This window comes from Ogataea angusta (assembly GCF_019207475.1).
Source record: "Ogataea angusta isolate 61-244 chromosome Unknown 61-244_NODE_5_length_850226_cov_91.758892, whole genome shotgun sequence".
Taxonomy (NCBI): Eukaryota; Fungi; Ascomycota; class Pichiomycetes; order Pichiales; family Pichiaceae; genus Ogataea; species Ogataea angusta.
In genome coordinates, this window is record NW_025065219.1 from 591,433 (window position 1) to 615,673 (window position 24,241).

The following is a 24,241-nucleotide window of genomic DNA, read 5'->3' on the forward strand; positions in this document are numbered from 1 at the left end:
CAATGATTATAAATATGAAAAATTAAATTTCTCGCTTTAGAAAACTTGAAAGAGTAATCAAATGCAATTTCATGCAATTTTTGGTAGCTACATGAAATGTGAGTCTATGCTATCTATTTTTTGCGTTGAATGTTGCGTCGAACATTGACAGATTTCGCACCTTTGCCGAAGGCCGTGTATGTGACGTATGGAAGAGCGTTCTTGGTAGTCATTTTGGGGATGAGTTCCTCTGTCGGAAGGTCCGATCGTCCTTTCACCAGCACCAATTTGGTTTCGTTGGTGGCCAACGACTTGGAGAGACGTGTAACGTCAATTGGCGTGTATAGATTAATGTACTTGTCCGTAGTGTTGATTGAATGGATCAACGCTAGACCTCGGAATTCAGATACCACCGATTCGAGCGTATTGCTGAAAAGATTTGGATACGACTCAAATGAGCTCAGCTGACCACGCTGGGACATCTCGTCGTAGAAGTTCATGAATTCATCGTTTGCTAGCTCAAACACCCCCACCACCTGAGTTTCGAGGCATTCGACCAGGTCTTCGTGGTTGATGTTCGCAGCGTCCAAAATGGAAATACCCGACAATCCTGGAAATCTAAGCAGTTCCTCTCTATTGAGAAAATCGGCATAGCTGATTTTGTATGGAGATCTTGCCAGCAATGGCTCAAAATCAAAAGTCCTTTCGTAGCGATTGTAGTGGAAGTAAGAAAGCAGTCTAAAGTTGCGAATTTGAGAAGGTGAATAGCGCACTATGTCATATCCTCTAGAAGTGAAGCCCGCAACAGGGACGCGCACGAGGTTTTGGTAGGTTAGATTGCATAAAAGCTGGTTGTCGTCTTCGCCGCCGAAGGAAAGGTAGACAAGATGAGTTGGACGGACTGCAGCTGTGAGCTCTTTCAGGATCTCGACTCCAAAACCTTTGATCCACCCCGGTGAGTTAATTAGCAGAGGGCCGTTTTCCATGTCCAGATGCGTTGCCAGTGCCTTTAGCTGCGAGATATACTTGATTGGCTGACGTTGGGGAGTATTAAAACCAATATAGCAAGACCTTGCCGGAAGCTCGCACAGAAACGGAAAGTACTGGCCATGTATGGGTTTGTGGTGGGTCGTCAAAGATATACAGTCAGGAAGAGAATATTCAGGCTGTCCCGGATCAATGTCCAATACTTTGGGCGAGATATGCTCTTTATGTGCCAGTTTATTAAGCAGCAGTCGTAGAAACGTGGACTTGCCTGTATTTTTGGCCCCAATGACCAGAACACGCATGTCTTCTGTGCTCCCAGAGTCACTAATAAGCGTGTCCAGAGCATTCTTCCAGGTTTTGTTGATATATGTGCCAAGATTGTTACTTGGACTCTCCACCACTTTGAAAGAGTAAGGGTAAAAAGATTTTGCGAATGCAGATCCCCCGAACTCATCGATATCCTCTCTGTTAGGATGTATATTTTTCAATTGCGGATATAGAAGGCCTATTTTCTCCAAGCCATCAAAAAGGTCGTCAAGTCTGATCACCGATTTGTAGTCTGGTGTGAATAAATGCTCCGTTTCTGGCAGAATTGTATCTTCGACCAGACCCTGGTCGGTGACCTGTGCAGCTGATATTAGTGGAATACTGGAAAGTGACAGCCCGTAGATTTGGATAGGATCATGGCTCGAATGGTATAAGATAGAGTCTATCTGCACGGCTCCTCGCTGGATCTTCAACGAGTACTGGCCCTTGACCATAAGAAACTCGTCTGCTTTCAGGCCAATAACCACATAACCCCGTCCATAGACCACGTTCTCGCTGGTGGGCACAAACTTTGAGCACGAAACAACAACGGGGGCATTTGGTGCTGAATAGACAGGCACAGAAGGCTGGGCAGGAGCCTGCTGTGGCGGCTCAGAAACCGGTCGCTGGTCACTTCCTGACCCTGACTCCTCGTCTGACTGTTCGTAGCCGATCACGTCGTCATCGTCAGCGCTGCTCAGCGCCGCAAAAGCACTTATTGACGGGCCTCCCATAGACATGCGACACGCTTTTTTGTTGCATCGTGAAAAAATTCATCTCCGACAAATCCCTTACATAAGCAGGACCCCGGCCAATGAAATAGTGTGAAAATACAACATGCTGTTGAACAGGCAATTTTCGCGGGAAGCGTCCCGTAGCAGGCTGGAAATTTTTTTCGAAAATCGCCCTATACACTCAATCAACAGACTGCATCATGAGTGAACCACAATATAAGCTCCAAACCCCGGGCTTCGACGCCAGATTCCCTCAACAAAACCAGACCAAGCACTGCTACCAATCTTACCTGGACTACCACAAGTGTGTTGCTCTTAAGGGTGAGGACTTTGGACCATGTAAAGTGTTCTTGTCCACTTTCCAGTCCCTATGTCCAACCTCGTGGGTTGACGAGTGGGATGAGCAAAGGGCCAACGGTACTTTCCCAGGTGACCTCTCTGTTGACAAGTTCCAAACGAGTGCAGAGCCTCAATCTGGATCCCAGGAGTAGGGATTTACAAACGGTATAGACAAAAATATACATTTCGATCATGCGGTATTAATCTGAGCCTGACTGACACGACCAGTCGGCGTCTACGAGCTGGGACCTCAATTCGTCCACATCCATAGTTTTGGAGTCGTTAGTGTCCATGTGCAGGTAGATGTAAAGAATAGGCACCTTGATAGGTTTTTGCAGCCGCAACTCGTCCTGCGGCCCGGACGCCTCTCTGGGCTTTTCTCTGTAGGTCAACTTGTTGAATTGCAGATGAGTTGGGTGTTTTCTTTTCATAATCTCCACGATCGTAAGCAGTTTCTGTATTCCTTCACTCTCTGCCATCAGCACGATGTCTGCTGGTTTCTGCTCGCATTTGGACAGCAAAACATCCAGCTTCTCTTTTATGCCGTCGTTTTTGCGGACAACCACCTGTTCCAAATTTGGCACGCGCTGGAGGTGTTTCAAAATAGCCCCGTCCATAGTAATTTAGTCCTATTTTTTTCCCTGAGCATTTATTAATTTTACAGCCAATGTCCTGTCACCGTCATTCACACGGCGTCCCTCCAATTCCTACAAACGAGTCGCAGTCGATCAATTCCCATGTTCTCACGACCCAGCTGGTGGCTTTGAATGTCGCAAACCCGTCCTCTGACCTGGAAAAACTGTTCAAGACGCAAACCAACAAGTACGAGGTGATACCGGAAATCAGATCAGATGCCGATAACCAATTCATTCTAAAAATCCCTTTCCAAGGTTCTGTGAAGCTATACTCAATCATACTTCGGACAGCCCGCCAACCAGACCACTGTCCCCGCATCATCAAGCTTTACAAGAACCAGGACAGCTTAGACTTCGATTCCGTAGGGGACACAAAGGCTACGCACGAGATCGAACATCCGCAAGTTGGCGTTGAGGTTGATGGAGAGCTGACACACGAAGTTGTTGCGGACGACACTTTTGTGGAACATTATCTTCCTCGCCACCATTTCAGTGGGGTGTCCTCACTCACACTTTTTTTCCAAAACAACTGGAGTGACAACGACGACGAGGTGCTCAAACTATACTCCATAGAACTACGTGGAGAATTCACTCCTCTGGCCAAAGATCCAGTGGTTACCCTGTACGAGTCTGCGGCTAATCCAACAGACCACAAAAACCTCCTTGCCCAGGAGAACCACAACTATCAAAATATTTAGTATTTTTTTAGCTACGCGAAATTATAGCATTTAATTGATGACTGTCCCATTCCCAGACATTGATCCGTACGCAGAATTGGGGTGCAAGCCCGAGGACGCGCCGCCGTCGATCAAGAAGGCGTACTATAAACTCTGTCTTAGGTTTCATCCGGACAAATTGTCGGAACAGGACCAGAAGAAGTATAAAACTAAGTTTGAGAAAATACAGTTCAGCTATCAGGTGCTGGGTGATCCAAAAAGACGCGAACGCTACGATAAAACTGGAAACTTAGATGAAAGCGTAGCAGACGATGACGATTTTGATTGGTATGCGTTCTTTCAAGAGATGAGAGAGTCGGATGTGAAAGTCACTGCTGAGCTGATCGAAAAGGATAAGAAAAGCTATCAGGACTCAGAGGAGGAATACCAAGACGTGCTGGAAACGATGATCTACTACGAGGGAGAGTTTCTCCGTCTGTTTGAGACAATACCTCATTTGGAATTTTCAAAAGAGGAAGAGGACCGCATGTTCAAGCTGGTGCAACAGATGGTTGCCGATGGAACGCTGAAAAATTACAAGAGTTGGAAGACATACGCAAAAAATCGGACCTCAGAAATGAAAAAGATGTTCCGCCAGCTGAAGAAGGAGAGCAAAGAGGCTGAGGAGGCTCTGAAGGAAATCAACGAGAAAAACGAGCTCAAACTGAATGGATCAGAAGATTCCCTGCGGCAGCTGATCCAGTCTAAAAAATCGCATACTTTCGACGATCTCATCGCCAAATACAGCAAACAGAGTAAAAAGCAATCCAAAAGATCTAAGAATTCTGAGTACGATCTCGATGATGAAGAGTTCACGAAAATTCAGAAAAAGATGAAAAAACAGCGACACAGCTGAAACTATTGTAAGGGTTGGGTTCCAAGCGCGACGGAATTTTTCTTTCGGGGCGGCCAGAAATTTTGTAGCAGAATTGGCAGGAGAAATAAATTAAATATAATTATGTTGTTTTGAAGCGGAAAGCAGAGTTTAGAGTATAAATAGTTACAGGTACACCACTTACGAAAACAGTCTCGCACCTACACCAGTTATCTGTTTCCCGTTTCTCCCTTCTACATTTGAAAGCTTTCACACTTAGAGATTGGTGAAGGCAAAGACAACAACACAGCAATCTCCCACCTCAATATACCATGACCTCGCCCAGAAGCACAAGCTCGAACAAACACGCCTCTGTGAACTCCATCAGGTATCCGCTTTCGAACATCAGCCTGAGTTCCGTGTTGCCGTTCTCTGACGACATATCGACGAAGCCTTGTGAAACGCGCGTCGACATTGGCCAAGATCCCGACACCGAGAGCCGAGTCTCCAGAAAACGTCTTAACACGGGAGGATTTACATCCGGGTGTTCCGACTCTGAGATGACAGACATAGCCATCGACACTAACGCTGTGGTGGACAAAACAGGGTCCAGTCCGCCTAGCAAGAAACGCCTGGTGGATAATTTGCCGGCCGGCCCTCCGACGGTGACGTCCCCTTCAGCTTCGTCGTCGAGCAGCGCGGATTCGGCAAAAATGGCCACACCATCCAACTTCGTCATAAACACGTCGTCAAACTATATTGATGAGTTGCAGCAACTCCCGCTTCCCTCACCTAGCGCGTCACCGATACAGTCTGGAAACCTTGTTGATTCCCAAAATTTCGAGGGAATGGAGTATACCGATGACCACGACTCCCGAGTGATACAGACGAGAGAGGAGAGAGCAGAGATTTTCAAGTCCGTCAATGAAATGATTAGTTTACTTCCCGTCGGCTCCCCAGAAGTGAATTATCTGCTCTGGTCATTACTGCAGAGAACCGATAGATCCACTCTTTCATCGTTACAAGAGACGATAAGGAATTCGCTGAGAAAAGACCTGGTTTCACTTCTACCATCAGAAATCAGTATGAAGATATTTGGGTATCTTGACTACGAGTCTCTATTACGCACTTCTGAAATTTGCAGAAGTTGGCTCAAGCTGTCCATGGAGAGCTACGATTTCTGGAAAGATCTCTTGTTCAAAGACGGGTTTATTGCCACAGCAGATGAGTTTGACACGGAATATGATTGGGTGAAGTCGCTAAACCCGCACATGAACTCCTGTCAGATTACGAAATGGATATACAGACGAAGACTGGCAATTTCCAAAAGATGGAAAAATCCAGACTTCCAACCTCGCCGCATCACGTTGCCAGGGCAGGGCCCAGACGTGATCACATGTTTGCAATTTGACGACGACAAAATAGTCGCGGGCGATGCCGACCATAGCATCACCATTTATGATATCAATACAGGGAAACTCAGATCTGTCCTTTCAGGCCATACAGGAGGTGTTTGGGCAATGAAATACTTGGGAAACATATTGGCTTCCGGTGCAACAGACAGAACGGTCCGCATCTGGAATATGAAACAGGGAAAATGTACGCATGTTTTCCGTGGCCATACTTCGACTGTCAGATGCCTGGAAATCTTGGAACCTAAACAAATAGGTGTTGACGACGAGGGTAACGCGATAATGTTCCCTAAGGTGCCGTTGGTGGTCACTGGTTCCAGAGATTCGACTCTTTACGTCTGGAGGTTGCCTATCACGGGAGAAGACGAAGAGCTTCCGGACGAACCGATTGAGTTGGATGAAACCTCCAACAAGTACTTGGTGAAAGTGCTGCGTGGCCACACTGGCTCCATCCGTGCCGTTTCAGGATCGGCCAATGTCCTTGTGAGTGGTAGCTACGACGCTAACGCTCGTGTGTGGGATTTGAGAACAGGAGAATGTAAATGGCTCCTATCTGGTCACACAGAAAGAATATACAGCTGTGTCCTGGACGTGAAGAAAAATAGATGCATTTCAGGTTCCGCTGACAACACAGTGAGAATATGGGACCTCAACACAGGCGAGACGGTGGCAATCTTGGAAGGCCACCAAAATCTAGTTGGTCTTGTCACTCTGTCTGAAAACGCATTGGTGTCCGCAGCAGCCGACTCTACAGTAAGAATCTGGGACCCAAATACCGGTGACATGAAGCATGTGCTGAGGGGACATACTTCTGCAATCACGTGTATCCAGCACAACGACAACATCATCATATCTGGTTCGAATGGAATGCTGAAGATGTGGGACACACAGACCGGGAAGTTTATCAGAGATCTTCTTGACGATGTCGATGGTAATGTTTGGCAAGTGAAGTCGGATTATAGACGATGCATTGCCGCTGTTCAAAAAGATGGAGGCACATACATCGAGATCCTGGACTTTGGCCACTCTGACGCCGATAACCTCAGATTCCATCAGAATGCAGATCAGATTATGTAAGTTCATACAGGTATGCTAAAAAATTTAGGAAAAATATTGATTTAGTTCTTCGATGGACCCGCGACGTTATTTGAAGAGCTATGGATGGGTCGAGGGGGAGGCGTTGCAGCAAGGAGGCTTGAAGAGACCTATTCTAGTCACTCATAAGAAGAACGCGTTTGGAATAGGTCACACGAGTAATCAGGCTGAGGCATGGTGGGAGAAGATGTTTGATGGTCAACTCAAATCGCTTGATGTGACGAGCAAAAACGGTACTGTCAGTTTTGCCCAGGATGAGCAATCTTTCAAGGAGTTTGCTAAAAGCCAGTCGCCACTGTACAAGATGTTTGTGAAAGGGGGACTGTTGCAAGGAACTATAGAAAAAGAACCGGAAATAGGTAGATCAGGAAGCGAACAACTAATGATCTTCGATCTGGGTGATAATTCAGAGAAGAGGAAAAAGAAGCGGAAAAAAGACAGAAAGGAAAGAAAGCATAAAGAAAAGAAAGAGAAGCATAAGTCTCAAAAGAAGGGTGAGGTGAAAGATGGGAAGATAAAAAAGTACAAGTCCAAGACGTAACTTCGCTGCATATTTCATACATTCGCATACATAATGTACATCTATATTGACCCGTCATCGAGCCTTTTAACCTGATGGTGAACTTCTGCAAACTCATTGGCTAGCTCCACGTACAGCTGGAATTCTTCTTTCAGTGTGCTGACAATCATATCAAGTCCATATGAACCAACGGCTGGGCCTCCGCTCAAAGAAACCTTATCTAGATCGCTAATGGAGTTCTCTACCTCTTGCAGAATTAGCTGGTACTTGTCAATGTTTTGTCTGAACTCTTCGATCTTGGCACTGTAGTAGCTGTTGAGAATTTGAGGGACATTCACATGAGAATCTTTGTCCAGCTGCTGTGATTTGGAGGGCTGCGATTGCAAAAGGCCTGCGGTCCTGACTCCATTAACTCCAATGATTTGTGTTACCGTGCCATCTGCAGATTTTGCTTGCTCGTTGTTAGACATTCCCAGGATCATTGGATTGGTCAGCTGTAAATAGACCTTTATTAGTTTTTCTACCCAGTTGTCAAAGTTCTCGAGCGTCTTGTTTTTGAAGCTTTCCACAAACTTCAGGTCACTATTGAGGGCCTGGTTAGTAGAAAAGTAGCGTTTCTCAAGAAAATCAATGTCTCTAGGAATGCTATTGATGAGTTCTTTGTGTTCATCCTCGTCGTTCTTTAGTCGCTCAGCTATGGCCACCTGAGTCTGGATGTATTGGTCTAGCTGCTCCAGCTCTTTTTGGAAAGCCTCCGGAAGATCGCTCACTTTGGTCATAGGGTTTAACGGAGGCAGTTGAGGCTGGTTGAGATTTGTATTTTGTTGCTGGTTGCCAAATAACCCTCCAGACATTCCTGATGTGTTCTGTTGGTTGCCGAAAAGACTGCTTGTGCCTCCTAGACTGCTGCTTGGTTGGTTACCAAAAAGACTACCCGATGTGCCGGAAGTATTCTGTTGGTTGCCCAAAAGTCCACCCGAGCCTGATTGCTGATTTCCTCCGAATAGAGAAGAGCCTGTGCCGGTGGTTTGAGACGGCTGTCCAAACAGCCCTCCAGATTTGTTTCCAAATAGACTGGTTGAAGTATTGGATGTATTATTGGCTGAATTGTTGGCACCTCCAAAAGAGAATCCGGTATTTGTGGAAGGAGCAGAAGTGCTGGAGGATCCGAAAAGACTTCCTGGTTGGGTGCCCGTTTGCGTATTGTTTTGAGTATTCGATGTTCCTCCAAACGAGAAGCCTGTGTTTCCGGAGGTCCCTGATTGATTGGAATTGTTTGCAGTATTGCCAAACGAGATTGCTGGTTTTGATGCGGTGGATGTATTGTTTTGGCCAAATAACCCGCCAGAGGTGGTGTTATTTCCAAACAATCCTCCAGAAGTCGAGGTGTTTGTGTTTCCAAATCCCGTTGACACATTGTTTGTATTCGAATTGGCTCCAAAGAGGTTTGTGGAGCCCGTTGTATTGTTGTTATTGGCCCCAAACAGAGTACCTGTGGAGTTGGGCTGTGACCCAGCTGGAGCACTATTTTGAGTGTTCCCGAAGGAGAATGTAGGCTTCGAGGCATTGGAGCCTCCAAAAGAAAAGCCTGTTCCGCCCGTCGACGAGGCGCCTGCTGTGTTGCCAAACATTTGTAATGCCTGGATTATATTCGTATTTTATTTTCAGTGAATATTTTCTCCGGGTAAGCTCACATTGCCACAGATTTTCAGTGTTGAATTTAAATAAAAAAGACAAGCTAAACACGCTTTTTATCACGAATTCAAAATGGGTAAGTATTAGGCTTTTGCACTCTACTCTAACAGCAGGTATCCCAAAATTCTTCCGGTTCATCTCTGAGAGATGGCCTTTGATATCGAATGAAATTGATGGGTCGACTCCCGTTCCAGAGTTTGACAACCTCTACCTGGATATGAACTCCATCTTGCATACCTGCACGCATACCAACGACAGTTCATTGCTCAGAATGACAGACGATCAAATGTTTGGTGCCATCTTCGCCTACATCGACCATCTGTTCAACATCATCAAGCCTCAGAAAGTGTTCTACATGGCTATCGATGGAGTTGCTCCTAGAGCAAAAATGAACCAGCAGCGTGCTAGACGGTTCCGAAGTGCGATTGAGGCCGAGCAAAATTTGGAGAAAGCTATCAAAGAAGGAAAAGAGATTCCTAAGGAGCCCCCTTTTGACTCCAACGCAATTACTCCTGGTACAGAGTTCATGGCCAAATTGACCCAGAACTTGAAATTCTACATCAACCAGAAAGCTTCCTCGGATTCGAGATGGCAGAATATGCGTATCATTCTGTCTGGCCACGAGGTGCCCGGTGAAGGAGAGCACAAGATCATGGACTTTATCAGAACGCAGAAAGCTCAGCCCGGATACGATCCCAACACCAGACATTGTGTCTACGGTTTGGATGCCGATCTGATCATGCTGGGCCTTGTCGCTCACGAACCGCACTTTGCTTTGCTGAGAGAGGAAGTGACCTTTGGTCCAAAGGCTAACTCTCACTCAGACGACGACCTTACGCAGCAGACATTCTTCTTGCTCCATATCTCGCTGGTCAGAGAATACATGGAGCTGGAATTCCAGGACCTGCAAGACCAGCTTTCGTTCGAGTACGATTTTGAGCGTATCATTGACGACTTCATTCTCATCATGTATGTGATAGGAAACGACTTTTTGCCGAACTTGCCGGATTTGCATCTGAACAAGGGTGCGTTCCCGCTCTTGATTGAGACTTTTAAGGAAGCCATCAGAGACATGGACGGATACATTAATGAGTTTGGAACCATCAATCTCCAGAGGCTTGGAAAGTGGCTGGAGTATCTGTCCGTTTTTGAGCTGGAGAACTTCGAAAAAGGTGAAGTTGACGTCGAATGGTTTAACAAGCAGCTTGACAATATTTCGAAGCAAGGAATGAAGAAGAGACTGAGACAGGGTAAAGAGCTTTTGCTCAAACAGCAGAAAAAGTTCATTGGCCTTGTTAGAGAGTGGATATATCGCGTCTATTCAGAAAGATTCGATGTCAAAGCCATGCTAGAAGATGAGTCCAAAGTTCCTGAACTTCCTCTTCCACGTGATGTGTTTGAAAGTGAAATCAACAGAGACGTCATTGCAAAATTCTTGTTTGAGCTTGGTGTTGTGGTCATCCACAGCAAGTCTCAAGACACATACACCGCCAGATTGGATGTCGATGGCATCAATCCTGATGAGACTGACGAGGAATTTAATGAAAGAGTGGAAGGAATTAGAAAAGTGATCAAGAAGTATCAGAGCTCCATCGTTGTTGAAGACGAAGAAACGCTAGAGTCACAAAAAGACCTTTACGATGCTAGATTCGTCAAATGGAAAAACGAATATTATAAAAAAAAGGTCGGGTTCTCATTGAATGACGAGGACAAGATCAGAGACATGGCTGAGAATTACATTGAGGGATTGCAATGGGTGTTGAACTACTACTATAAAGGAATATCGTCTTGGCCTTGGTATTACAGGTACCACTATGCTCCGCGCATTTCTGATGTTAGCAAAGGCTTGAATGTGAAGATCAATTTTGAAAAGGGCCATCCATTCAAGCCTTTCCAGCAGCTGATGGCTGTTTTGCCTGCCAGGTCTAAAGAACTGATTCCAACTGTCTACAGACCACTGATGACGGACTCCAACTCCCCAATCATAGACTTCTATCCAGATGACTGTGAAGTTGACATGAATGGTAAGAAGGCGCCATGGGAGGCAGTTGTGCTTTTATCTTTTGTGGATGAGAAAAGACTGATAGAAGCGATGGCTCCGTTCGACTCTAAATTGAGCCCTGAAGAAAAACTAAGAAACTCATTTGGTACCGATTTGCAGTTCCATTTCAATCCCCAAATCAAGCACCTAATCAAATCTCCTTTGCCTGCGTCGTTCAGTGACTTTGAATCTCACTGCACCGAGACCGAGTTCCACCTTCCTTCACTTGAAGGGCTGAAAATTAACTTTGGCTTGTGCAAGGGTGCCAAATTTGGTAGAGAAGCATTGGCTGGCTTCCCGTCACTGAAAACCATCCCATGTCAATACAACCTTGAATATGCCAATGTTGTGGTGTTCCAACAGCCATCTAAAGCCATGACGTTGATGCTGACGCTGGAAAATCTGCATAGCAGCCTGACTGTGGAACAATTCGCCAAGGAGTACGTTGGACAGATTGTCTACACTAAATGGCCGTTTTTGAGGGAGGCAAAGGTTGTCTACGTGACTGACAACCTCATGAGATACGAGAAACTGAAAATGGGATCTGTGCCGAAGGTTGTCTCGTCTCCTTTGGAGTCATTTGAAAGAGACGAGTTTGAAAAAACCAGATCATTCTTGTACCATAAATTACAGACTAATAAGGGTGTTCGATTCCAAGCTGCAGAATCTGATGAAGAGTCTGAAAATAGCGCAAAAAGCTCCTCCACAAAGAATCCTATTGAAGGATTGGTCTATGTTAGAGCTGTGAATGGACTGATCCGAAACGAACACGGAGCTTTTGTGAAAACATATGCTAAGGAGATGGAATGCTATCCTATTCAATTGATAGTGGATGAAGTGATCAACAAGGATGCGAGATTTGAGGCGAGACCTCCTGTTCCTATAGAAGAGGAATTCCCGAAGAACTCGACGGTTGTTTTCCTTGGTGCCTTTGCATACGGTGCTCCGGCAGACGTTATCGATCACGAGAACAACAAGCTCACACTAAAAGTGTCGAAGATCTCCAAGAAGGCAGAGCCTAATTTTGGTATTTTGAGAGCACAGCACGAGAAGAAAACTATCAGATACCATCCGTCGTCGACTGTTGCAAAAATCCTGAAGTTCTCCCCTCTGTTCCTGTCCAAACTGACCTCTTCGTATGCGGTTGAAGGACCTGGTGGAAGAAGATACGACATTGGCCTTCCACTGAAGTTTGAGGGTAAGAAGATGAAAGTTTTAGGGTACACAAGAAGAAACGATAGATACTGGGAATACAGCGATTTGGCAATCAGTCTGATCCAAGAGTATATAAAAAAATTCCCTGATGTTTTCAAGGCCTTGATGGAACATAGGGGATCCTCTATTCCGAGCGCTAAGGAGATCTTCAAGATTGCTGAGCCGGACAAGCTCAGGGCCAAGTTGGATGCTGTGCAGTCGTTCCTCAAGGCGAAGAAGTCGACGTTTGTCACTGTTAGCCTGGAGTCTGAGTCCTTCACTAAAATCGGCGTTGCAGAGCTCGAGCAACAGATCATTGACTATGTGGCAAAGCCACAGCCTCTGGATACGAAGGGAATCAAGGGAATTCCACGGAACGCTGTTTTGGCTCCGTCGCAGTCGTTCCAGTTGCTCAGAAAGCAGCACTTCTCTCTTGGAGACCGTGTTGTCTATGTCTTGGACTCGGGAAATGTTCCGTTGTTTTCCAAGGGAACAGTGATCGGTATCAGATCGCTTGAGTCCAAGGTCGAGCTGCAAGTTCTATTCGACCAGCCTTTGCTGACTGGTAATACCTTTGGTGGCAGGCTGAAGACGCAAAGAGGACTGACGCTGGATTCCTCTGTGTTGCTGAATTTGACTGATAAACAGTTTATTTACCACTCAAAGGCGTCCTCCAAGACTGCTCAGGGAGACTTGAGCGAGGTCAGAAAGCGCTACTTGTTGAAGAAGAAACAGGAAAAGGAGAACGAACTCAGAAACAAGAAGGAGCTGCTAAAGGTGATCAAGAAAAGCGATACTCAGGGCGAGGCCAAGAACTCTGCCGACCCAGCTCTCCCAAGCGTCTCTAAGAAGAACAGAGTGGCTCAGAACGTGTTCAACTCGGTTCTGGGTAACGTGATGCAGCCGATTGCTCCTCTGAGAGGTCCTCACTCCATGATGGGCATTCCTCCAGGACTCCCATTACCTGTGCCTATGCCTGCCAACACCAACGGCTCGCAGGAGCTCATGGGTATGCTCAACAGCCAGAAGTCACGAAACTCTGCAGGCAGGCCTGCTAGCAAACCGGCCAACAAGCAGGCCAACAAAGCTACAAAAAAGCCTCAGGTCAAGCAGAAACCAAAGGTCGCCAAGAAAGAAGAAGCCTGAGCTATATATCTTCCTGTAATGTGTACTTTAGAACTTCGTTTTGCTCCAGTTCCTGCCGTCTTTCGAACCACCGCTGTTCGAACCCGTTGGTGCGGTTCACCCCGTCCCAACGCCAACCAGGCCGTATGCCAAACCTGTTGTCCGGATACCCGGTTTCTGAGTATAGTTTCCTGCCTGTCGCGCTGAGATTGGTGAGCTTTCTTTTGCGGCTCTGCAGGTTTGCGTCAAACAGCAGCGCAGGGTCGTCGTCGCTGACAAACTGCTTTTTTTCGTGATCTCTGCTCTCCAGTGTCTCTGATTCTAGCTGTTTCAGTCGTTGTTGTTCCTGTTGCTTTTGGATTGCTGTGTATTCGCTCTCATTGACACGCTTTATTTCCTCTCTTCTGCGTTCCTCATCGGCCTTCCTTTGTGAGTCTGGGTCCTCTACTGTTGATATCCTCCGTCCTGTGGCATCTCTATAGACCGTTTCGACTTTATTGGGGTCATATTGCTGTTGGACCTTGCGTTTTTCTTCTTCCAATTGACGCTGTTTCATCTCCATCGACCTTTTGATGTCCTCCCCCGTCTTGAGACCCGGCAGCGAGCCGTCCTGCATGAGCTTGGGTCGCGTACCTGTTGTCTGTTTCGTCTCTACCGACGTCCAGCCCTTGGACTGCACCTTTCTCTCGACCACAACGGGTCCTTCCTCTGTCTCGGACAAATCCGAATCTAAGTCCTGCTCCTGAGGCTCCTCAGAGACATATTTCTTGAGATAATCCTGGAGCGACATAATGCACAGAAAAGGCCGATCGACCTTGAAATTGAGAAAAAGTCCACCTCTCAAAAAAACACATACACTCATCATGGAGGATTGGAGAAGAATTGACGTCGACCAGTACGACCCAGATTTGCAGTACGAGCCAGACCCGATCGACGCGCCTGCCTATTCTGCACAGCAATTGGACTCGCTCGTGACAGAGATCCGCTCCAGCGTGTCCAGAGGCGACGCTCTGGGTGCAATCAAGCTGTGTGTTGCGCAGCCTCCGTACGGCTCCGACAGCGCTCTAAAGACGACATATCTACAGGCGGTGCTGAACGCGTTTGTTTCCGTGAGACAGAGCGAGATCCCCAACATTGTGAAGAGCCTGGATATGGACGAAACAGACACACTGGTCAAACTGCTGTACTCGCTCATGAGCATCAAAGAGGGCCAGAAGTCGGGCGGAGTGTTGCTGGGCTGGTTCGACAAAGTGGTGGAGTTGGTCGGAGAACGCCCTATCGTGAGCTATGTAAACAGTTCGTTGACATTGTAAGATAGAATACATGCGTCGTCGTCGCGTCGATAGAAAAAGAAGCGTAGGCTACCAGACATGGCAGCACAGGGGCGCGGGTTTCCCCACACACCACAGTTGCCATCGGCTATTTTACGCGAGACTGGCGGTATATAAGGTCGTCTGAATAAGCCGGTGCTCCCAAGTTTAATATGGTTGTTAAGAGAGGCGACAAATTCCCTACTAACGTGAGCACACTCTTTATCTCGTCCCCCGAGGGCGAGCCCAAGCCCTTTGATCTGAAGGCAGCAACAAAGAGCAAGAAGTTTGTGGTTGTCAGTGTTCCTGGTGCTTTCACTCCACCTTGCACCAACCAGCACCTTCCAGAGTACATTCAGAAAGTGCAGAACTTTGCTTCAAAAGGGGTCGATTTCATCCTTGTTGTGACCCAGAACGATCCGTTTGTGCTTCGTGCCTGGAGAGAAAAATTGGGGGCTACTTCCAGTAAGATCGTTTTCGTGTCAGACCCGTATCTCGACCTGTCCAAGAAGCTGGGATCTCCTATTGATTTGGGAGACCTGGGCCTCGGAACGAGATCCAGCAGACTGGCTCTGATTGTCAACCGCAGCGGAATCGTCGAGTTTGTGGCCGACGAAAAGGGCGGAGAAGTCAACGTCTCGACCGCGTCGAAACTGCTGGCAAAGTTGTAACCGGTAATTAGGGTTAAAATTTAATGTTTTTTTTCGAATAAAAATAATCTGGTCTTATGTCCCCTGATCTGGAAAACCCGTGGTCCGATGTGGTACCGAGCACAGGCGAGTCGTCGTTTGTCATTGGGCTGTGCATTGTTGATTTCGACCACGTCCACGGCCCAGAGATAGAGTACTGGCTCGACGACCGCACAAATGAGTACAACCAGGCCTCGATGGCAGCCAAGTTTGCGCAAATATGGCCGCAACTGCCCTTTCAGGGGCTTCCCGACGGCGCGCACCTGTTTGACGAAGCATTTACGAATTTCACGCTTGTCTACGACGAAAAAAATCACCTCTGTCCTCCGCTCCCCAAGGAGAAGACAGACAAGCAGTACGATCTCACGACACTTTTTGGATGCGCGTGCGTGCGCCAGCTGAACAGCAGCGCATTAGCAGACGCTGCGGACTTCAAGCGGTCGATTATCCAAAAAAGCGTCGTGATGATCACCCGATACCCGATCCCGATCCAATTGAAGGAAAAATTAAGCATAATCACCATGAGCTACTTTGACCAGCACAACTTCCACGACAAGTCCATAATCAAGGCCCTTTTCGAGAACGTGGCCACCGTCTACAACTCGCACGGCTTCAAGGTTGAAGACGACGATCTGTACGAGACCCCCGTGACCCAGGACAACGTGAAAGTCATCAAGGAAAGCGACTTCTACACGGGGCTCAATCTTAAAGAGCTGGTGGTGACATTCAAACGCAACTTGTTGGTCATCTACAAAGCGTTGCTGCTCGAGCAACGCATCCTCGTGTACTCGAAAAACCTCAACCGTCTTTCCAACTTCCAGTACTCGCTTCTTTCGCTCATACCGAACTTGTTGCTCCATCTTTCCGACAGCGGGAGCCCGTTAACCGGCAGCGATCCCAGACAGGTCGAGAAACCAACCTCACTGAAAAGCAGCGACAGACAGTCGATGCTGGCCTTCATGGGCCTCCCGTTGCGAATATTTGGCAGGGGAGGCTTTTTCCAACCGTATCTGACTTTGCAGCAAATCGAGTATCTGACCAACGAGAACACGAGCTGGTATCTGGTCGGCTGCTCGAATGACATAATGCTGCATCAGAAAACGCGATATGCAGATCTGGTGGTAAATCTCGACGACTCAAACGTCGAACTGCTGAGCTCGCAGTTGAAGGAGAAGGTGGCGCTCACGAGCGCAGATCGCCGCTTTATCGACTCATTGAGTGACGAGGTGCTTGCCGCAGACGACGTGAGCTTGTCGCTGGCAAACAGCCCAATGGAATCGCAGTCGTACCGGGGCGGCGACGATTTTATCCGATACAACTTCGAGGATTACCTAATCGGGATGCTCTCGAGCATCAAGTACGACAACTTCCGCAGCATGTCCAAGCTGGAAAATGTCCAGCAGCTGAGCTCGTTTGCGAACGAGATCGAGCAGTTTGGGAATCCGTTTGTGGCGGCGTTCCGGGCCACTACTGCCTACAAGATATTTGATCGCGGGACCGACGACGAGCTATTCAATTTTTTCGAGCCCAAACACGTCGGCTCCAGCCTTGTCCGGACAAACGTGATTCGGAACCTGTTCAGCAGAATCAAAGACGAAGATCGCAAGTATTTGTCGGGGCTGTTCGGTTTTAGGCGGAGCGAAAATAAAAATGGCTAGTCTGGCTCAAAAATTATGGCACGCATGCACCTATGACAAAATAGTAATTCGGGCGGTGTGGCATCAGGACCGAGGCACCACCAAAAGACTTTGTGGCCGACACCAATTATATAGCCACTTATATATATCTCTGGCACTAGCAGACGATCCCAGCACACTCACCGACGAGCCCAGACCCCTCCTCCACTCGGCACGGGTCATTCCTTTTATCTTATCTCCTCTTATCTGGCAATTTTTTTACGTGCAGATACTTATCTCCTCGAGATAACAGCATTTATTTTGCGACAATTTGAGCAACTAGATTTACAAGTTTTCCTCCTCACCCACTAGAGAAGGCTTTATCTCTGTGTGAGAAAATGCTCCAAACCGATTCACCAAACCCGGTCAGATACCCTATCCGGCAGATCCCTCCGGCCGTGCTGGCTCGGATCCCGAAGGAACAACAAGAGATTATCCCTTCCATTTCGTCCATCACAAAGCGCAAGTACTCGACCTCCATCGACCCGCGCAACTACTTGACGGTATTCGAGTACAAGATCAACGAGTCCTGGATCATCTGGGACTACTCTTCCGGCCTGGTACATCTCACGGGGCTCTGGAAGGCCATAGGCAACTCGAAGGCCGACATCGTGAAACTGATCGACTCGTCGCCAGAGCTCGAGCCCGACCTCAAGCGCGTGCGCGGCGGGTTTCTGAAGATCCAAGGTACCTGGATCCCGTTCGAACTGGCGCGCAAACTGGCCGCCAGATTTTGCTACAAAATCAGATACGCCCTTGTGCCCATGTTTGGCGAGTCCTTTGTCGACGAGTGTCTGAAGCCGTACGAGAAGGGCTTTGGGATGCTCCGCTTGAAGGTGAACGACGACGACTTGAGGAAAAAGAGAAGCAATAGACGCAAAAAGTCCATCTCCTCGGGCTCTGTGCCCTCCGCCCACGCCAGAATCGGCAAAAAACCGCGCTCCCGGTCTCAGGAGTTCGAGTACGGCAAGTCGCTACCGCCGCTGTCTCCTAGCATCATCACGCGGAACAAGGGCCCGGAGACTGGATTTTTCGTGTCGTCCGTCGCGGCAGGTCCTGCAACAGACTCGTTTCAGATCAAGACCGCCAAGCCCAAAGCCGACGGGCTACTTTCGGTCCTCAGAGCAGCAGAGAACCTGGACGCCAATCCGTTCTACACCTCTATTCTGTCGACCGTGTCGTCGTCGTCGTCGTCCACGTCGTCGTCCTTTTCATCTTCGAATTTTCCGATCAGTCCGCTAGCTTCGTCCACCTCGCTTATCAGCAGCCAGTACCAGTACCAATACCCCCCAAGAGCACTCGAGATCCCGTACAAGTCCAAGGCCGAGCCCCCGGTGACCTCCGAAACAGACATCAAGCGAAAAATGAGCATCAGCGATCTACTTATATAGGTTTTCTAGTCTTAATTAACATTGAGCACGATGTTGGCAACGTTAAAAGGGTTTTCAAGGCCGTGTAATTATTTTTTGCTGCCACCAAACTGCGCCAAGATTGGTCGCCTCTCAGACTAAAATTCCTTCTTTATCAGTCACCCTGTTTTTAAGCAAAACAGTTTGTGCCGTCTAGCCCTGCATACTGACACCGCCCAATCATCAGTCCCTTCATCCAGAGCTCCAGAATCGTCAACAACCTTTGCTAGCTTTCCAGAGCATCCAGAGCGCCCTGAACCGTTTCACATGTTTGCGGAATCGTACTTCAAAACAGTCGCCAGTGATGGATTATCTTACCAGCAGATCACTTTTTTGACCTTCCAGGCTGTCACAGAGGTTGTTATCATCTGTCTTGCTGGCTTCTGGGCAGCAAAAACCGGCCTCCTCAACAATGAAGCCACAAAAATTATCTCCAGGCTCAATGTGGACCTCTTCACGCCAGCCCTTATCTTTTCAAAATTGGCCTCCTCCCTATCATTCCAAAAAGTGCTGGAGGTCATCGTCATTCCTATATTCTATGCACTCATCACAGGAATCTCATACGTCGCCTCCATCTGGGTGTCCTCTCTTCTTGGGCTGTCTGAACCCGAGGCCAACTTTGTCACAGCAATGGCTGTCTTTGGCAACTCCAACTCTCTGCCCGTGTCTCTGACGTTAGCGCTTGCATACACCCTGCCGGGTCTTGAGTGGGACGAGATCGAAAACGACACGCCGGACCAGATCGCCTCCAGGGGTCTGATTTACTTGCTCATTTTCCAGCAGTTGGGACAAGTGCTCAGATGGTCCTGGGGATACAACACTTTGTTGAAAAGACGCTCTCCCTCTGTCGAAATTGCTCTTGATGATGATCCTGAGAGCCAATCTCTGGAGACTCACAGGCCGTCTAGCTACGGATCGGCCGACGAACAGTCAGACGAAGAACAGAGATTGCTCAGCCACCCGCCTCCAAATCCCGGTAGGTGGAGCGAAGGCTCCTCTATATCTTCTCACGAAAGCGTTTCAAAGAGCGCCAATATCGATGTTGAGACTGAGAACCAGCCGGCAGAGGAGGAAAAGCCGTTGCCACTCAAAATCTGGAGCAAATTCCTCTCGGCAATGAATCCACCTCTGTGGTCCATGTTGATTGCCATCATTGTCGCCAGTGTGCCTCAGATCAGATACGAATTTTACGAGAGACAAGGATTTATACAGAACACATTGGCATTGGCAATAAAGCAGCTTGGTTCTGTCTCAATTCCACTGATTTTAGTGGTATTGGGAGCAAATTTAGCTCCATCCCAAGACATTCCTCCTGCTAGCCCCCACTACTCCAAAATCGTGTTCGGCTCACTTGTATCGAGGATGGTGCTTCCGTCCATTGTGCTTCTTCCTGTCATCACACTATGCGCCAAGTATGTGGGATTGAGCATTCTGGACGATCCGATTTTTTTGGTCACTTCATTCTTGCTTATCACGTCTCCTCCGGCTATCCAGCTGTCGCAGATTTGCCAGCTGAACGAGGTGTTCGAGAAGGAGATGGTTGGTGTGCTATTTTACGGGTACGCGATCCTGACTTTGCCGGTCACAATAGTGATCGTGGTTTCCGCTTTGGAGTGTTTGAAATGGGCCAAGATGTAACTAGGTAATAATCTGCCAATCACATAACGGTTGGAAAAAAAAATATTGAGTAAATATTTGATTCAATCTATTTAGAGTATTATGGACAGCGATGAGTAAAGAAAGGAAGATTGCACTGGTTGGCGCGCGCGCTGTGGGCAAGTCCTCTCTAGCTGCCCAGTTTGCTGAAGAGTCTTTCAATGACCATTACTTTCCGACGATAGAGAATCAGCTAAAGAAGGAGGTCAAGTACAAGGGAATCGATTATTCGCTCGAAATTATGGACACTGCTGGTCAGGATGAGTTTTCCACTTTGCACAATAAATTGTTGATTGGGGTTCACGGGTATATGCTAGTTTATTCTATAAATTCAAGACAGTCTTTCGACATGCTGGCTGTTGTGCGAGACAAGATCCTTGATGGGCTGGGAATAAGCTCTGTGGAAGATGGGCCTCCCATCGTGATCGTGGGCAACAAGAGCGATCTGGATTTCCAAAGACAGGTTTCCGAGGCCGAACTGAAACAGCTGGCAAAGGTCTTTGGCGACGTTCCGTGCTTTGAGTGTTCTGCGAAAAATAACTACAATGTTCACGAGGCGTTTGGTGCTGTGATTGACCAGATCGAAGACATCAAGGAGCCTAAGGATGAAGAAGAGACCCAGGCTAAAAGTAACGGATGTGTTTTAATGTAGAGTACGGGATATATACTTACACAGGTTAAAAAAGTGGTGGGGCAAAAAAAATTATATTGTCTATAAACTAATAGCAAGTGAGCAGCACAATATAATTAAAGGCGCGATTAAATAAATATAATCTACAATGTCATACCACGAGTTCACTTGGTGAGTATAATCGTCGATACCAGAGTACAGTCGTGCTAACATTGTAGGCCCTCCGGTCCAGAATCTGTCATCTTGACAGGGTCCTTTGATAACTGGTCTCAGTCGTTGCCTCTTATCAAGCAGCGTGATGGCTCCTTCTCTCTGTCGTTCCCATTTCCTAATGACACTGAGAAAGTGGCCTTCAAGTTTGTTGTGGACGGCAAATGGATCACAAGCGAGGATTACAAAGTCGAGACCGATGAGCTAGGAAACAAAAACAACGTCCTATATGCAAAGGACGTTGTTTCTGCTCAAGGTTCCAACTCTACAAGAATTCCCGAGGCAGGAGGCATGGCAGTGCCATTGGCTGGTGGCAATGCTTCTTTGCCGAAGAGCAAGGCTGAGACAGGCGGTTCAGAGTACAAGCCTACTGTCCTTCCTTCGACCGAAGGACAACAGGTGACGCTGGGAGAGCCGGGCGTAGTGGTGCCAGCCAACCCCCACTCGATCTCTGCTTTCTCGGAGGTGAGAGACGTTGACCCGAAGACGCTCAACGAGCCTTCTGGCTCGACTAAGAGTGCGCCTGCTGAAACTACCACCGCCACCAAGTCACCTGAGGCTGCCAAGACTCTCGATCCTGCAGAGCAGTCAAAAGTTTCCGGGACTGCGGGCTCCACCAATGCTACAGGAGCCCCCGAAGCCAGTGCAGCTGCACTGGCTTCGGGACCTGGGGTTGTTATTCCAGAGGACCCTCAGTCGATATCGGCCCTGAACGACGTTAGAGACGTGAACCCAAAGACGCTGAACGCGCCTTCGGAACCAACCACTTCTCAGACCGAGACGGCCGTTGCAGACGAGGCTACTAACCCAAGCACCCAAGATACAGCAGAGACCGCTGCGAGCGAGCCTTCTGAGACGGGCGCCAAGAAGACCAAGTACGTCAAGCGGGTGGTCTCCAAGATCAAGAAGGACGAAGCTGAGCAGACTCCTGAATCTGAAAAAGAGACCACTGCAGCTGAGACACCTGCAAAATCTGCACCACCTGCCAAGGCTGAACAAAAGACCGCAAACTCTTCGTCGCCAAAGAAGAAGACTGGGTTCTTTGCCAAGCTCAAGAAGGCGCTCAAATGAAGGACGCAATGGGTCCGGGTGCTTTCTTTTCTTTCATCTGTGTATTAAATGTATCATCATTTGAATGGAATAAAAAAAAAAATGCCGAAAAAAAATGGGCACATGTGTTCCACTTTAGGACAGCTCCCAACCGCTCTGTGTCCAACGCTGCTCGATGCAGCCACTCTTGTAAAGTAAACGGAATTTGCAAATTTCCATAAGAATTCTTCCGAGTTCTTTTATTAGGAAGCTGCGTTCCGGATTGGGAAATGTTGTTGATCGCAGTATGCATGGATGATTTAGAATATTTTTCAATAATAGAATAGGCCTTCCTTTCTCAAAAGCCCGTGACATATGCTGACTAGCAAACTTTTCGGGTCAACACGCTTCATCATGTTGATCTGGTTCTTCCTGGTGTCCTTAGGCTCTGCCTTGGAGCAGGCGCTATGCTCTAAGGAAAATACAGGATCGGTGACTACTAATAACATCTGGATGTCAAATGGATATTGTTCCGACTTTTGTAAAGAATACCGCTACGCCATTGTCCAGGGAGAAGACTGCTGGTGCTCCAACACGGCCCCAGACGACACCAGTGACTTGGACAACTGCGACACTACTTGTCCTGGCTACGGATACGAGGATTGCGGAGGAGATGGCTACTACGGATACATCAAGGTCGGGGACACCTCTGATGATTCGGGGTCTTCGAGCTCCTCTGCCGACCAATCAAGCACTGCTGATCGTAGCACCTCAAGCTCAACTGCGAACACTCAAGCGTCGTCCTCCTCCGAAACCGTTTCAAGTGAAACACCGTCCTCGGATTCCACATATGCGGACTCAAATTCTGACTCAACCTCGTCTGAAATACAAGAGGCCTCCGCCACCACGGACTCGTCATCGTCGTCAACATCCGCCACATCCTCCTCCTCTTCCTCCTCCACGTCGTCGACCACACATTCGTCCACCTCTACCTCCTCGTCTTCGGCCTCTCCATCGTCTTCTTCGACTGCCTCGTCCTCTTCGGTCTCCTCCTCCACAACGTCTACATCTGCTAACCCCACATCGTCAGAAGCATCCTCAGCTACCTCTATACCGTCGTCTGCTGCCTTATCGTCCACCTCTTCGTCCTCGTCACAAACGCTTGCGCTTTCCACCTCATCGTATCTCAGCTCTTCACAAGGATCGGGCATCTCCACAGCTCTTGTAACCACGATGATCAAAACAACCATCACCTACACCCCAGCATCGTCAGCCACCGAGATTAACAAAAGCTCGCCGTCCAGCACAGCTACTGACTCAAGCAAAAATAGCTCGTCGTTCTTCGACCACAAAGGAAAAGTCGCTGCAGTATTTTCCGTGGTTGGCATCGTATCTCTCGCTCTGATACTGTTGTTGACATTCATTCTCAGAAAAATGTATTTGAACAAGCATAAAGGACCAATCGCCATTGAATCAGATACAGAAAGTTTTGAAAAGCCCGTCATCATCGGCACGTTGCCAAACACTCCAACACCGTCGAGTCCGCCGCCGTCTGCTTCAGCCAAAAGAGCTTCAGTGTTTTCCCTGCACCGCAAATCAAACTCGGCCCCCACCGCTGTCCAGCGGCCAACCCCACTCTCAGACATGGTGATGGTCGACCAGAGACTGGACCCACACAGTGAACTCTACAATAATAATAATTACTCTACTCGAAGCCTGAGTGATCAGGTCGATTATAGCAGGAAAGTGCTTCGGGTAGCCAACCCTGACGCCTAATAGGTGTGAGGTGTCGTCCATTTACAGCCCCATGGAGAAAAGAGCAGGTTATTAATTGAAAAGCTGGTCGCGGCACAATAAAGTTGGGTCTGGGCAAGCACAAGAGGGCTCATGTCACTCTTTTAATTAGCATGGTTCGTCGTTTCAGCCTTTCCCAACTCATAAATATGTATAACTCTCAATTAAATTTATGCCAAGAAATCCTTTTAATTATAAATTAGCTTTGCTTCGCCTACTTTTTTGATCGTCATATTTTTTTGATT

At 47.8% G+C, this 24,241-nt stretch overlaps 16 protein-coding genes across 16 annotated transcripts; 12 read left to right on the top strand and 4 right to left on the bottom strand.

The window, feature by feature from the left end:
• Positions 1–113: 113 nt before the first annotated feature.
• On the bottom strand, positions 114–2,012 carry KL928_002881 (uncharacterized protein; the record flags this gene model as incomplete). The annotated part of the gene is made up of 1 exon (XM_043203406.1): positions 114–2,012. One exon carries the CDS (start codon positions 2,010–2,012, stop codon positions 114–116), a length of 1,899 nt encoding a protein of 632 aa, XP_043060035.1.
• Positions 2,013–2,206: 194 nt separating this feature from the next.
• Positions 2,207–2,497, top strand: KL928_002882 (uncharacterized protein; the record flags this gene model as incomplete). The annotated part of the gene is made up of 1 exon (XM_043203407.1): positions 2,207–2,497. The coding sequence occupies one exon, from the start codon at positions 2,207–2,209 to the stop codon at positions 2,495–2,497; it is 291 nt and encodes a 96-aa protein (XP_043060036.1).
• Positions 2,498–2,545: 48 nt separating this feature from the next.
• Positions 2,546–2,962, bottom strand: KL928_002883 (uncharacterized protein; the record flags this gene model as incomplete). Its single annotated transcript, XM_043203408.1, has 1 exon — positions 2,546–2,962. One exon carries the CDS (start codon positions 2,960–2,962, stop codon positions 2,546–2,548), a length of 417 nt encoding a protein of 138 aa, XP_043060037.1.
• A 50-nt stretch (positions 2,963–3,012) lies between these two features.
• KL928_002884 (uncharacterized protein) lies at positions 3,013–3,678 on the top strand (the record flags this gene model as incomplete). The annotated part of the gene is made up of 1 exon (XM_043203409.1): positions 3,013–3,678. The coding sequence occupies one exon, from the start codon at positions 3,013–3,015 to the stop codon at positions 3,676–3,678; it is 666 nt and encodes a 221-aa protein (XP_043060038.1).
• A 37-nt stretch (positions 3,679–3,715) lies between these two features.
• Positions 3,716–4,552, top strand: KL928_002885 (uncharacterized protein; the record flags this gene model as incomplete). Its single annotated transcript, XM_043203410.1, has 1 exon — positions 3,716–4,552. One exon carries the CDS (start codon positions 3,716–3,718, stop codon positions 4,550–4,552), a length of 837 nt encoding a protein of 278 aa, XP_043060039.1.
• A 290-nt stretch (positions 4,553–4,842) lies between these two features.
• Positions 4,843–6,999, top strand: KL928_002886 (uncharacterized protein; the record flags this gene model as incomplete). The annotated part of the gene is made up of 1 exon (XM_043203411.1): positions 4,843–6,999. One exon carries the CDS (start codon positions 4,843–4,845, stop codon positions 6,997–6,999), a length of 2,157 nt encoding a protein of 718 aa, XP_043060040.1.
• A 52-nt stretch (positions 7,000–7,051) lies between these two features.
• KL928_002887 (uncharacterized protein) lies at positions 7,052–7,558 on the top strand (the record flags this gene model as incomplete). Its single annotated transcript, XM_043203412.1, has 1 exon — positions 7,052–7,558. One exon carries the CDS (start codon positions 7,052–7,054, stop codon positions 7,556–7,558), a length of 507 nt encoding a protein of 168 aa, XP_043060041.1.
• A 41-nt stretch (positions 7,559–7,599) lies between these two features.
• Positions 7,600–9,168, bottom strand: KL928_002888 (uncharacterized protein; the record flags this gene model as incomplete). The annotated part of the gene is made up of 1 exon (XM_043203413.1): positions 7,600–9,168. One exon carries the CDS (start codon positions 9,166–9,168, stop codon positions 7,600–7,602), a length of 1,569 nt encoding a protein of 522 aa, XP_043060042.1.
• A 281-nt stretch (positions 9,169–9,449) lies between these two features.
• KL928_002889 (uncharacterized protein) lies at positions 9,450–13,613 on the top strand (the record flags this gene model as incomplete). Its single annotated transcript, XM_043203414.1, has 1 exon — positions 9,450–13,613. The coding sequence occupies one exon, from the start codon at positions 9,450–9,452 to the stop codon at positions 13,611–13,613; it is 4,164 nt and encodes a 1,387-aa protein (XP_043060043.1).
• A 1-nt stretch (position 13,614) lies between these two features.
• KL928_002890 (uncharacterized protein) lies at positions 13,615–14,382 on the bottom strand (the record flags this gene model as incomplete). Its single annotated transcript, XM_043203416.1, has 1 exon — positions 13,615–14,382. One exon carries the CDS (start codon positions 14,380–14,382, stop codon positions 13,615–13,617), a length of 768 nt encoding a protein of 255 aa, XP_043060044.1.
• A 73-nt stretch (positions 14,383–14,455) lies between these two features.
• Positions 14,456–15,573, top strand: KL928_002891 (uncharacterized protein; the record flags this gene model as incomplete). The annotated part of the gene is made up of 2 exons (XM_043203417.1): positions 14,456–14,888; positions 15,056–15,573. The coding sequence occupies 2 exons, from the start codon at positions 14,456–14,458 to the stop codon at positions 15,571–15,573; spliced, it is 951 nt and encodes a 316-aa protein (XP_043060045.1).
• A 56-nt stretch (positions 15,574–15,629) lies between these two features.
• Positions 15,630–17,249, top strand: KL928_002892 (uncharacterized protein; the record flags this gene model as incomplete). Its single annotated transcript, XM_043203418.1, has 1 exon — positions 15,630–17,249. The coding sequence occupies one exon, from the start codon at positions 15,630–15,632 to the stop codon at positions 17,247–17,249; it is 1,620 nt and encodes a 539-aa protein (XP_043060046.1).
• A 356-nt stretch (positions 17,250–17,605) lies between these two features.
• Positions 17,606–18,658, top strand: KL928_002893 (uncharacterized protein; the record flags this gene model as incomplete). The annotated part of the gene is made up of 1 exon (XM_043203419.1): positions 17,606–18,658. One exon carries the CDS (start codon positions 17,606–17,608, stop codon positions 18,656–18,658), a length of 1,053 nt encoding a protein of 350 aa, XP_043060047.1.
• A 30-nt stretch (positions 18,659–18,688) lies between these two features.
• On the top strand, positions 18,689–20,314 carry KL928_002894 (uncharacterized protein; the record flags this gene model as incomplete). The annotated part of the gene is made up of 2 exons (XM_043203420.1): positions 18,689–18,722; positions 18,879–20,314. The coding sequence occupies 2 exons, from the start codon at positions 18,689–18,691 to the stop codon at positions 20,312–20,314; spliced, it is 1,470 nt and encodes a 489-aa protein (XP_043060048.1).
• Positions 20,315–20,405: 91 nt separating this feature from the next.
• Positions 20,406–22,244, top strand: KL928_002895 (uncharacterized protein; the record flags this gene model as incomplete). Its single annotated transcript, XM_043203421.1, has 2 exons — positions 20,406–20,961; positions 21,196–22,244. 2 exons carry the CDS (start codon positions 20,406–20,408, stop codon positions 22,242–22,244), a joined length of 1,605 nt encoding a protein of 534 aa, XP_043060049.1.
• Positions 22,245–22,616: 372 nt separating this feature from the next.
• Positions 22,617–23,978, top strand: KL928_002896 (uncharacterized protein; the record flags this gene model as incomplete). The annotated part of the gene is made up of 1 exon (XM_043203422.1): positions 22,617–23,978. One exon carries the CDS (start codon positions 22,617–22,619, stop codon positions 23,976–23,978), a length of 1,362 nt encoding a protein of 453 aa, XP_043060050.1.
• Positions 23,979–24,241: the final 263 nt, after the last annotated feature.